Consider the following 13,045-nt stretch of genomic DNA (forward strand, 5'->3'; position numbering starts at 1 on the left):
TGGCCTCTGCGCATCGCATTTTCGAGCGGTTCCAGGAAGCAAAGATCCTCACTTCCACTTGGATTTTGATAACGAGCAGCACAGATCTTTTTATCTGTTTAAAACAAACCCTATTACCCTACTCGCACTTAACTGGAGTGGGGGGGTGGGGGATGATTTTCATGGGGGCAGAAGAGGGACTTGGCACCAAAGGCTCCACTCTCGAGTCGTCCCCGTTTTCCTATCTATAGCTATACCCGTTTAAAGCCTGGCTTCCTTGCAGCAAGGTCCAATAGAGATACAGCACTTCAGTCTTCCTGGATGCTGCCATTTCGTAAACACAGTGCTGGGCTTCCCAGCAAGTCCCCTGCATCTGATTCTGGAAGCGGCCCGGGGAAGCACGGAAGTCGAGACTTGGTTGGTGAAGCGGGTGCTGTGCAGGGGGCATAAGCCAAGGCGCTGCCACCCAAAAACACTGTTGCCATGATCTCTGCTGCCTGGAGTTTTCTATGCCTTCCCGATTCCATGTCTCCCCGATTCCAAAAACAGGAGCATCACTGTTTTGGGCGCTGCACAGGAGGTGTAAGGCAAGATGGCTAGCCACTCTGCCTGCCCCTTCTCCGGACAATCCAGGTGGAGAGCAGTCAGCTTCTGCTCTTGGCCCAGGAGGAAAGAGAACATGAGTGCGGAGAAGGAGGAATATGGCATGCGGCTCTGTGATGTGCATCGGGGAACCGGGGAGGAAAGAATTTTCAGGTTGCAGCACTAGCCACACGCCCCGTTTTTGGATTCAGGGAGGGAATTGCAGAGCTGCCGCCTGAAAACACTTTCTTCCCCGATTCCAAAAACGGGAGCATCACTGTTTTGAGCACTGCACAGGAGGTGTAAGGCAAGGTGGCTAACCGTTCTGCCTGCCCCTTCTCCAGACAATCCAGGTGGAGGGCAGTCAGCTTCTGCTCTTGGCCCAGGAGGAAAGAGAATGTGAGTGCGGAGAAGGAGGAGTAGGGCGTGTGGCTCTGTGATGTGCATCGGGGAATCAGGGAGGAAAGTATTTTCAGGTGGCAGTGCCAGCTGCACACCCCGTTTTTGGATTCAGAGAGGGGAGCCGCCCGAAAATACTTTCCTCCCCGATTCCAAAAACAGGGTGTGTGGAGGCAGAAAAAAAGACCAGTGCATTTTCAGCTGGTTCAGGCAACGGAGATCACAGCAACAATGTTTTCGGGTGACAGTACTTTGCCTTACGCCCCTTATGCAGCACTCACTTCGCCAACCAAGTCCTGACCTCCGCGCTTCCCTGGGCCACTTCCAGAATCAGGCTCCGACCAAGGCAAGAAAGGTGCAGTGGGCTTGCTGGGAAGCTTGGCACTGTGTTTACAAGATGGCAGTGTCCAGGAGGACTGAAGTGCTGCATCTCTATCAGACCATGCTGCAAGAAAGCCAGGCTTTCAACGCCTACGGGTATAGGTAGGAAGATGGGGGTGTCTCAAGAGTGGAGCCTTCGCTGCCAAGTCCCTCTTCTGTCCCCATGAAAATCATCCCCCATCCCACCCACTCCAGGTAAATGCAAGTAGGGTGATAGTGTTTGTTTTAAATAGATTAAAAAATCTGTGCTGCTCTGAGTGGAAGTGAAGACGTCGCTGATCCTGATGATGGTAGGCAGAGGCAGAATTCTTGTTTTCTTGTTTTTCTCCCCAAAGATTAAGATGTGTCTTATAGTCCGGTGCGTCTTAGAGTCTGAAAAATATGGTAGTCCTTGACTTATGACTATTCATTCAGCTACCATTCAAACTTACAACGTTGCTCAGTGAAAGGACATGTCCAGTTCCTAAAATTATGGCTACTGCATCATTCCTGTGGTTGCATGATTGCAACTTGGGACTTGGCAATCTATTTGCCCTTACGACTACAGATTGTAGTTGCCAAGTGTCTTGCAATCATGTAATTTCCATTTGCAAATTTCCTTGCCATCTTCCCCAGAAAGTCAAAGGAGAAGCCAGCAGGGAAGTCACAAACCATTGTTGTCTTCTGGGAACTTTCTCTCGTCTCTGGTAGCTGACTGAAAAAGCTCTATGCCAAAATCTAAGCATGATTTTGGTTTGGAATATTTTCAGTCAGTCCCTAAAGTCCAGAGGACTCTCTCGACCCAAAGCTTTTTTGGCCAGCTTCCAGAAATAAGAGGGAGGTAGCAGAGCTTTGGATTTCTGCATTGAGGCTTGGGTTTTGGCATGGACCTTGTCAGCCAACTCACAGAATGAGAGGGAGTCCTCTTAGCATGCGGAAGCAACTTGAATTTGTGCAGCAGATTTCTGCATGTATGCTTTGATTTCTACACAGATACCTGCTTGGATTTTTGCATGGAACTTTTTCAGCCAGTCTCTGGAAACAAGAGGAAGTCTTTTCCACTCTGGAGGCTGGGCTGAAAACATCCCATGGCAAAATCCAAGTAGAATTTTCAGCCATGGAGGATTTTTAATCTCAAGATGGAAAGACTCAACTTTGGAGCTGCAAATCCAGACAATTCCAATGCCCTCACACACTCTCTGCAATACCCCCAGCCAAACTGTTGCTTTCTCCCCCAACCAGTAGGGCCTGAGATCTTAACTTCCTGCAAGCTTCCCCACTGACCTGATTGTGGGAAGCTAGCATGAAGTTGCCTCACCTAAGACCGAAGCATTCACTTATTAATGCTGACTGGATTGCCACTGCTAAGCAAAGCGGTCACACTTTACAAGAGCATCACTTAGCAACCAAAATTTTGGTTCCAACTGTGGACTACCTATAATGAAGATATAGCTCTTGGGCGTAATGGTGAACCCCTGCTGTAAAACAGACCAACAGCATTTTAGGGATAATAATAATCAGTATTGAAAGTTGAGATGCCAATACAGTAAAGCCCTTATATAAACCCCAAAGACAATACAATGGAGCTAGAGAAGTTTCAGAAGGGGGAAACTAACATTTGTTAACTATAAATGTGATAAATACAGGTAATCCCTGGGTTACAAGTGTTCCCTTAGCGAATGTTCAAAGTTATGCGATCAGCGCCCCCTAGCATTTCCGAACAAGGCCCGAAACTACAAATCTTGCAGTACCACGGCAGTTGTTCGCCTCGGATCCAGCCGCCAGAGGCTCCATTTTGGCCAGCAACAGGCAGGGGGAGGCCCGCGGAGGGCCAGATCCAGCCTCCAGAGGCTCCATTTCGACATGCACCAGGCTGGGAGAGGGCCGTGGAGGGTAGAATGGAGCAACAGAGGGGCGCACAAGGCTGGAGAGGAGACTGCTTGCTAGATCTTCCTATGGTAAGTGACTCAGCACGGCAGGTTGCAGGGGGGGAAGCAATTTGGAGAGCATAAGGTGTTTCAGTGGGTTGAGGAGGCCTTGGGTGGGTCTTAGGCAGGTGGCCTGTTCCATTGGTAGCCCCCCGCATGGTCTTCTCCATCCTGAAATACCTCATGTGCAATTAACAAGCTTCGCATTCGATTAGTGAATGCATGGACGAAAGGAGGGATTGATCACATTCAAGGTACGAGATTCACTCCCACAAATCCTCGGGTTACGAATGGAACGGGCAAGCTCCATTCCATTCGTAACTCGAGAATTACCTGCAAATAGAAATTTACAACATTTTCATCTCAACTAAAGTGTATTGCAAATTAGCACAAATCTTTGTTTTGGTAAAATGAAGGGGAAAAGTTTAGATGGATTTAAAACAGTATCCTATCTCAGTTGCTTGTATTCACATTATTCTAAATAATACCTATTATTTACCTGGTCTAAATAAAACCAGGTACCTGCTAAAAGGTGAAAGCAAAATGTCTAATGAAAAATGGACTAGTTTTGAAGAGCTGGGATGCAGAAAGTGTTTTTTCACAGAGGCATAGGAGTATCAAAAATAAATGGGCATTGTCTTTGGAAAAAGCCTAAATCGGAACAACATGATGGGTTCTACTCTGTGACCACTATCTCAAAGTATATTCATGCCGCCAAAATAAAAATTCATCTGTCTATACATGTGGGAAACAGCTATTTCAAACCAGATATGAAAGAACAGAACGAGTACATATTTTTGTACACCATTAATGCATTTTCTTCCTCAATTTCCAATATAGCATATCAGATATTTTACAACCAAACTAGTTCATATGTCGTCCATAGTCCAAACTATATCATGCTACTATAATTTATTATAGCAAGGCTATCAGGGGAAGGAAAAGAATAGTAAAAAGCTGATACTAAGATAAAAATTAATTTAAATCTATCTTCTAGCAATAGGATAGAAACCAAAGGAATACTATGAATTTTTATGTGGATTGTGATACTTCACTAAAAACTGCAAAGGGAAAATAAAGAAAAAGTTACTCAAACCATAACTTCAAGATACACATCATGAAAATAGCATTAGAATGTAATAGTGTGGCTATCGTATTTTAACTCCAACTATTATTTCTCTTGAAAACATCTACCTTTGTGGGATATTAATGTAAAATATATTTTCATCTTCATTCTCCAGTCTCTGTTTTCTTCGCCTCTCTATATCATGTCTTAAATCATTTGGGTCCTCTAGAACTCTCACAACATTCTAAAAATAAAATAAATGGATTACTGAATTAAAATGTTTATTTTTATTTTCACCAAAACTCACACAGTTTAAGACCAGTATTAGAATAAAGTAAAGCAAAAAGTGTTACATTTCACAGAAATGAATATTTATTTATTCAATTTCTATAGTCGCCCATATCAATCCAATTAACTCTGAGCAACAAACAATATTACAACAATTAAAACCATAAAAAAACAAAAACAAGAATTATCATAATTGCACTGAAATTAATAATGCAATCATGTAACCGGGTCCCTAACAGGACTCCATTACAAATTATACATTAGAATTACTGCAGTAAAAAAATCTCATTCAATTATTAAAATAAAATTTGGTTAACTTGAAATTCTCAGCCAAATCTACCTCACGTTTGAACACAGAATTACATATATCCATTTCAGGAGGCAATTGGAATAAGAAACGCTTTCAATAAAAAATAAAGTTACAGCATTTTTTCAGTAAGATAGGGTTACATGCTGAACAAATAAACATATTATGGAATCATTAAAATAAGACACTTTATCCCGTTGCTGAAAAAGTTTTTTCATTAGGAAATATACATACCTGTCCAGACTCACATGAATTTGCTCGTTTGTTCTGAAGTTCTGCCAGAGACATATCAATCCTCCTAATGACCAAGCAAATAAGTATCAATAAGCTATATGGAAAAAAATAACTACAAGAGATACTAAATTACAGAAAATATATGGTACTTAAATAATGCAACCTGCTGCGTGTCTACTTTTTTTAAATCTCAGAGTCAATGTTGGTCATGGTGCAGGAATGCATTTAGACCATTCTAAAGATGAATAGAAACGGGAGGATATAACTAGATTATAGAAATAACTAGGAAGAATCAGAAAATGAGCCAAGGAACGTTTTTATTGGAAAAGACAGATACCACATGCTGGATATATTTTAAGTTTGCAGAATTATTTGTTGTTTAATCAACCAAAATGTATTTTATGGGTTGAATAAATTTACCTTACCTGTGAATCTCTGGATCCAAATTTCTTTTAACTTCATTTGCCCCTGATATATCTTGTATTTTTGAGAAGCGCTCATTTAAAGTTAGGTCAGAAGATTTAAAATAATTTGCTGTGAAGACAATGAAGAAAAAAAGCTAATTCTACAAGCAATAATATCGTTAGCAAATGAAATCTCCACCCTGAAGATTGTAATATTTTAACCCTTTTAATTTTTAAAACCATATATTCCTTAATAAATTTGTAATGGTAGCATACAGCATACTTGTATTTTATTTCAATATAGCCTTCAAAATCTATTCAATAATCCTTTCATCTCAAGGGGCCCATATAACGTTTACTACTTAGGCAGCCAGATCAAAGTGCAAAAAGATCAAATTGATATACACTTCAATTAAAATTCTCTCAAATTAAAAGTGTGTGTGTGTGTGTGTGTGCCACTTCTGTGCCCATTAGTACTCAACAATGTTTTCTTTAAGTATTAATTTGATCTATATATGCATGTACAAAGCCATCATATCTGAACTTCAATTGTTAAAAAAAAATCCCACCACCTCTAAAGTGAAATAGTCTTTCTTGAATTTTTTGGTAGTAATCTCATACTACTTTATGCAACAGCTGCAATATTTCACATGTCTTGGATTACCTTGGTTAATGACATACAAAATATTTTGATTACTAAACAGTGATGATACCACAAAAAACAGGATGTTTTTAACTTTCTGTAACCACCTTTAACTTGGTGGATAATTGTGATGATTTCCTGAGCAAATTCTTTTGATGGGTTTTGTTCTACCTTCTGTGTCACAGATTTTATATGTTCAAATACAGGATGAAAACTTTCAGGTTTTTTACCCACAGCTACTAGGTCACATGATGTCTGCCTCTCCATGATATGACCAGAAGCTCCCCTGGAATAAATTTAGGAAAGTTTAAAAAGTATTCTCTGTTAAAATAATATTTAAAGTATTTGAATAAAATAGCAAGAGAGATTAAAAAAGGAAAATGGACTAATCCACATACAAAGAGGGAGACAGGTAGGAATATTGATAATTCATGTAACATTCATATTTAGAGTATTTCACTGTTCTTACTGCACTCATGCTTAATTTCATACACAAAATGCAGTTTTTGCATCCTCATACAAAATGCAAAGGCATGAAAGTATTTGTAGAGCAGAAATACAGTCGCTTAGTCTTTCTCCATATACACAGCATATATGTGAGATAGTAATACAGTAAGTCTCCAGCTTAGCTATAAAAATGCTATTTTGTTTTTATAACTTCATTAAACAGCCAATCAGATTTTTGTAATTCTGACACTTAACCCTACTTTCAACTCATATCAAATAGCAGCTGATCCTAACACTCAGAGCTATCTAATCTTTTATGTACGACAGAAATCAGCTTGTGTTTCATTTTGCCTCAATCACATATGATGTCAGGCTGCCCACAACTTGAACTTCTAGATAGAAATGATCCTTGGCTCCATTTGTTGAGAAAGATAGTTTTATTAGAGAGCAAGCATATTGCAGCATTGCATAGCCAGAACTGAGAATCACACCCCAAAATCGCTGAGTTCTTCTCACCCCTCCCTTTACTGTCTCTCATTGTCCACTTTAGTGTAACCCAGTGGTAGTCAACCTGGTCCCTACCACCCACTAGTGGGCGTTCCAACTTTCATGGTGGGCGGTAGGGGTTTTGTCCGATACTGAAGCACTTTCCTTTTTTTTAATTTAATTGACTTTTTAAAAAAATTTCATAGCATTATTTAAAAACATTTTCATTAGGTTTTCATAAAATTTCTGAAAATATACTATTTGTATCGCCCGTGCATAAGTTTAGTTCACGTTACCTAAGTGAAACTAAATGGCACTATAGTGTGACTGCAAACAAAAGAGCCTCATCCCAGAATAGCTCGCGCATCTCCCCCCACACCACCCAGCTGTAACAGACAAGCAGAGCTGGTAGCTGGCGCCCCCCTCAACCCAATCCACGATGCGCAAGAGGCATGCGCAGACGACGGTACACGGCACATCACTGTGGAACTGGTGGGCGGTTAGAAAATTTTACTACTAAGAGATACAAAAGTGGGCGGTAGGTATAAAAAGGTTGACTACCCCTGGTGTAACCAATCAAGTTCATGCAAAATGCTTTCATAATGGTCAGTTCAAATGCAGGTTGGTATGCAGCTCCCTCATTCTTCCAGCTGACACATGATTATTCTTGTACTGCATTGGCATTTTCCTATATTTTCTTCAGACACAAGACCACAGTACAAGACTTACAAAGTGCTCAAATTTCATTATTTGAGTTTCTGTTATGCTTTTAAAAACATGCTACTGAAAGTTATCTTTTCACTTTTATAGCAAACTAGAAAGTAATGCATCATAAGACATACAATGAACTTTTAATCAGCAAAATGCTGAATGTTGTTTGCTAACCACTTACGTGTCATTGCAAAGAAAACAATCAGGATGTAACAGATTTTAACTCAACTTAAGGAAGAATGTACTTTCTGTATGGTAAAAATCCATGAACATTATTACATAACTATGGATTCCCCACACTTCATCTAATAATATACAAGATTTGAGTGAGGAATGTTACTTGATAAAGGCACATCTGAACACACAAGTTTAAAACATGTTTAAAGCAACCACAAATCAGTCTCTGAAATTATACAAACTAGGAAAATATTTGTCATCCATTTTTGATTATATAAACTGATTACAGACATGATTCAGTTTCACAAAATAAACCATTAAAGGCCAAGTTAATTCAAGCAAATTATAATTATATGAGATTTTTCTTCTTTTAGGTGATTATTTAAAATTACTTTCAAACAAACATGTTTCAGGATGTACTATGCAAAACAGCTTTGTTTTCCCAATTTCTCATTTTAATTGCAGCCCCTTGCACTGGAGATATTCATGGAGATAAAGGGAAGAAATGTCCCATGATATTCGGATTTTCAGGAAGCTGGTGAGACAATGGAGCAAGAAACTACTGCAATTCTCTGAATCCTGGTCACTGAACTCAACAGTACAGTGGTACCTTGGTACTCAACTGTTTTGAAACTCATCGAATTTGGTATTCTACACATTTTGATACTAAAATTTTGTCCCAGTACTGATCATTTGTTTGATACTCAATGCATAAACTAGAACTTATTGGTGCGGCTGCCTTGTGACTCACTACATCAGGGTTGTCAAACTCTATTTCACTGAGGGCTGGATCAACATTATGACTGCTCAAAGAGCCAGTAGCTGGCTTGCCGCGACTAAGTGGGCATGGTTGGGTGAGCATGGCCAGCTCGACACCATTCACTGGGCATGGCTGAGTCAGCACGGAACAAGTCACACGAGCTAAATCAAGGTGGGGACAATTTGGTGCCCCACAAGCTTGCCTCCCCAAACTGCTGGCAGTGCACGCATGCACATACACACCGCATTGCAAGTTGAGACTTTTATCCACAGTGGAAGCAGAGGGCCTTCTTCCCAAGGCCAGGCACGATTGGCAGTTTGTAAGCTCAGATATGGATAAAAGTCTCCAAGCTTGGAATGGGGTGTGCTTGTGTGTGTGTAAATGTGCACGGTATACCAAAGGAGACGTTCTTCTTCCAACCCCAGACATCGTTGGCTTTTCCCTGTCTGGTACCCCCTCCCAACAAAGCAGGAGGTGGAGGACAACATTACTATGTGTGGAAACATGGGGAAGAAAGTTTGCAGGAAGCAGTTTCCTAAATCCAACTTCTGCCTTGACAGATCTCTGGAGAGCAAGAGGAAGCGGCAGGAGAGCAGCGCTCCCCAGTCCTGCACGAAGGAGGTTGGCCCTTCTCAAAAGGGAATCCCCGTTTCCAGTCATGTGTGATAAAGATGTTGGTTTGTTGGGGCAGCCTTCCCTCACGCAGTATCCTGCCACCCTCTCCTCCTCTCCAGAGATCTGTCAATATCTTTTCAGATAGGAGGCTGTCCAGTCTTTTCTTAAAAACCTCCAGTGATGAAGCATCTGTGATACTTATTAGTTATTTGTACTTACAAAAGAAACCAAATGCAAGTAAAGTAAAGGGCCCAGATCTCAGCAATGGGGGGAGGGTGGGGGCTGCTGAATTTCATGGTGAAACCATTTTCATAGTGGCAGGAGTGCTATGGAGAAGGGAGAGAATGATATCTCAGTGGATGACAATATTGGAAGAAAAGGACCTGGAAGCATCTCTCCTATATGGCTTGGGGAGACAGGCAGGTGTCCTCAGAGAGAGTGGGTCCTACAAGTATCCTGACCCCGTCCTGTTCTTAGCCTTCCAAATGATGGGGAACAGCTTTCTCTCCATTTGCACCCTCACAACCTCCGGGCACTGGGTGATCACCTGAATGACATTGCCTGACTGACCAGGCATGGTAAAAGAGGACAGCGTGTGGGTGTCTCAGGGATTGCTGTCTTCCTGTTTGATATTTCCCTGATACTATGAAACAAGGAACATCTCCACCTCAACCTGAACAGGACTTGGGTCTGGACAGGGCTCATATTTTATATTTGCTCACAGGGCAGACAAAAACTCATTTTCTCCAGATGTTGTTGTCTACTGTTATGGGAGAGGGCTGAGCCTTCTCCAACAACGCCCACTCCTACAATCTCCAAATAAGCAGAAGATTGGGCTAGGGGAAGAAAGCCCCTGGGCTTCAGCCCAACAAACAGTTGACAAAGGCAGAGGCAGAAAGGGGTCTTGGGGGGGAGACAGTGCCCATTGCCTGCCCTTCCACTGACTTCTTGGCAAGCAGCTGCCAGGCGGAAGAACCGCCACCCTTGGTGTGCTGGGTTGGAAAGATTGGGGAGTGATTTACAGAGGATAAGAAAAGCTGGGATGTCCTCTGAAATTATGGGAAGGGGAAGTTGAGAGAGTTCAAATCTGCATCTGCATTCAAAACTCAGTGGATGCAGGCAAAATGTAGATATTTGACACCTCCCCTGAGGAGATTTACTTCCCTCCTGCCCTTCCCCCGTTTCAACTTGGCGCTGCCGCTGCTCCTCACCCCCCTGAAATGCTGGCAGCTAAGCGCAGGGCCGGTGCTGTTTCTTCCTGTCCAACGCATTGCAACTTAGGAAATTTGTGAGGCTTCCCGGAGCCCGGCAGGGCCGATCCACTCCTCTCAAGAAAAACTTCCCCACCACCTTTTAGCTCTGCCACTGCTGCCCAGTCCGGCCTGCTTGGTTGGCTGCATCCCGTGAGGTGGCACTGAGCAAGGCCCCTGTGGCAGCCTGCCCGCCCAAGCACTTCTCCCAAGGCAGGTCCCTCCTGGCTCCCCTGGCTCGCCCACAGCCTTTTGGAGACAGAGTCCCAACTTGGCCAGGGAGAGAAGAGGTGCAGAACCAGCCATAGTCTTGATCCATGCAGCCCAGCTGGGAGACTACCGGCCAATGAGAGGCTGAAGGGCCAATGAATTGCAGCTGCTGCTGGGCACCAACAGCCCCCACATGCTCGCGGCCTCCTGTGTGCATGCTCAGGGGAAGCTCCTGGCCGATTTGAAGTGGGTGGCACCTGGTCCCTCACCATTTCCAGGGTAGCCCTGCGGGCTAGATCTAAACACATCAAGGTTCAGATCGGACCTGCGGGCTTTGATTTTGACACCCATGCACTCCAATATTTCTCATGGGAAACACTTGCTTGGTACTCATAGTTTTTGGTACTCATTGTACCACCCGGAACTAATTAATGATGAGTACCAAAGTACCACTGTACTGACCTAAATTAACAAAATGATTACGTTCCTTTTAATAATTTCTTAAAATAAAAAATATATAATTAGGAGACATTACCTGTATTTATGTATTGTTTTCTTCATATCCACTTTGACAGTGAGTTTCTCTTTCCTAGCATGAACATCTGAACTACCAGTATCATGCTGGTAGTTGCTGGAAAAATCTATTCTTCCCCTAAAATCCAAATCTTTCTGTATTCGTTCTTTTTCATTTTGATCTGATTTCACACATGAATTGTGGCCTTTCCCTGAATTATATTTCACTGCCACTTCAGTGTGAGGCTGTCCCATTCGGCTTGCCCTGTTACAGCTATAATGATCTGAATATTTACTACTCCAAACTCCTTTACAGTAGCTGTATTTCTCGTTGTCCAACTTGACATATTTCTCTGCTTTTTCATCAGAGGAGTATTTTCCTCCATCTGGATGTCTATGACGTTTATGAGAATACTCATATGTAACCTTAGCTTCACAATTATTACTGTATTCAATTTCCGCCTGCCATTGATCTTCAAGATTTCTTTGTTCTTCCTTTTTCTGATTGGAAGAATAGTTTTGCTTCCATTTGGAACTGCTTGCGGATTCTCTATCATACCTCTCCATTTCATTCACCTTTTTAGAGCTGGGCCCATATTCTCTGTAATCACGGTCAGGATACCTGTGTTGATATAAAGTAGTTTATACTTGCAGTAAGGAAGAAAATGAGAATTTATGTATGCAGAATGCTGGTAAACTCAGCTGTTAGGTAGAATGTGTCACCCCGTAATCCCTCAAGCCACCAAAAGAGGGGAAATTATGATCTTGAATATGCTTGTCACCAAAAGGATTAATATAAAAGAAATAATATTCCTTTAACACCAATAGCCCACAATTAAACCATATTTTTATTGTTAGAGAAAATAATTTTCTGGCCAGAAATATGGAACTATTAGGGAAAATAGTTTTCACTTGAAGCTTTACACCACTAAAAAAAATAATTAAAACTGGGCAATTTCTCTACCTCTTCTTGGAAGAACTCCTTGGCATACATTCATTAGAAAATCTTCGAGATGACTGAACATATTCGTCTTCTTGTAATTGGTGGTGCCTCAAGTCATTTTCATTCCACTTCCTTTCAAACTTACATAAAGTCTTTAATGGCCTATGATATGTCTTAGTTTCTTTTGTGTTTCCAACAGCTCGAGTATCTTCATGCATTTCTCTGACATGTACTTTAGATGGATAAAATGACTGATGGTGTTCTTTGTGAGACATTTCTAAATATCTGGAACTAAATTGGTTTCTTCTGATACTTTCATTTCTTTCAGGTGAATATGTTCTAAAAGATTTATGATTATCAATGTCTTCTGAGGGGTTTCTTTTCAGAGAAGGGGAATATGACCTGGATTCATGAAATCGATGATAATTAGTTTCATGTGGTATATATCTGGGATTGGTTTGCCCATGTTTTGCCTCTTCCATTCTCCAAGATATAAGTTTCTTTGAGTCTTTTTGGAAAATCTTATATTCAGAGTCATAATCAATGTGATAATGCCGTTGTCTATTGTATTCCTGTGCTCTGAAGACTGGTGATAAAGATCTACATGAAAACACATAAATACAGAATTCAATTCAATTATTGCAATATACATTATGTCAGTAGGTTTGGGAGTCTGACAAAGTAGCGTAAAATATTGTTCTAAATTGCCTATAGGAGCTTGTTACATTTCGGATGTTGAAATT

General features: G+C 41.4%; 2 protein-coding genes across 10 annotated transcripts in view; one reads left to right on the plus strand and one right to left on the minus strand.

Annotated features, from left to right (window-relative positions):
* Window positions 1-13,045, plus strand: part of PHEX (phosphate regulating endopeptidase X-linked) — a 739,707-nt gene that overhangs the window by 289,181 nt on the left and 437,481 nt on the right. The window lies entirely within an intron of this gene.
* Window positions 1-13,045, minus strand: part of BCLAF3 (BCLAF1 and THRAP3 family member 3) — a 104,956-nt gene that overhangs the window by 36,269 nt on the left and 55,642 nt on the right. For all 9 annotated transcript variants that reach the window (XR_009155544.1, XR_009155543.1, XM_058186700.1 and 6 more), the window contains 6 exons: window positions 12,324-12,902; window positions 11,382-11,981; window positions 6,298-6,476; window positions 5,569-5,677; window positions 5,144-5,207; window positions 4,443-4,558 (listed from right to left, as the gene is read on the minus strand). Coding sequence is in view for 7 of the 9 variants with exons in the window: in XM_058186700.1 (XP_058042683.1) it covers window positions 4,443-4,558; window positions 5,144-5,207; window positions 5,569-5,677; window positions 6,298-6,476; window positions 11,382-11,981; window positions 12,324-12,902 (1,647 nt within the window). In the remaining 2 variants the exon portion in view is untranslated. The remainder of the gene's footprint in view (window positions 1-4,442; window positions 4,559-5,143; window positions 5,208-5,568; window positions 5,678-6,297; window positions 6,477-11,381; window positions 11,982-12,323; window positions 12,903-13,045) is intronic.

The sequence above is a fragment of the Ahaetulla prasina genome, chromosome 5 (assembly GCF_028640845.1).
Source record: "Ahaetulla prasina isolate Xishuangbanna chromosome 5, ASM2864084v1, whole genome shotgun sequence".
NCBI classification, from domain to species: domain Eukaryota; kingdom Metazoa; phylum Chordata; class Lepidosauria; order Squamata; family Colubridae; genus Ahaetulla; species Ahaetulla prasina.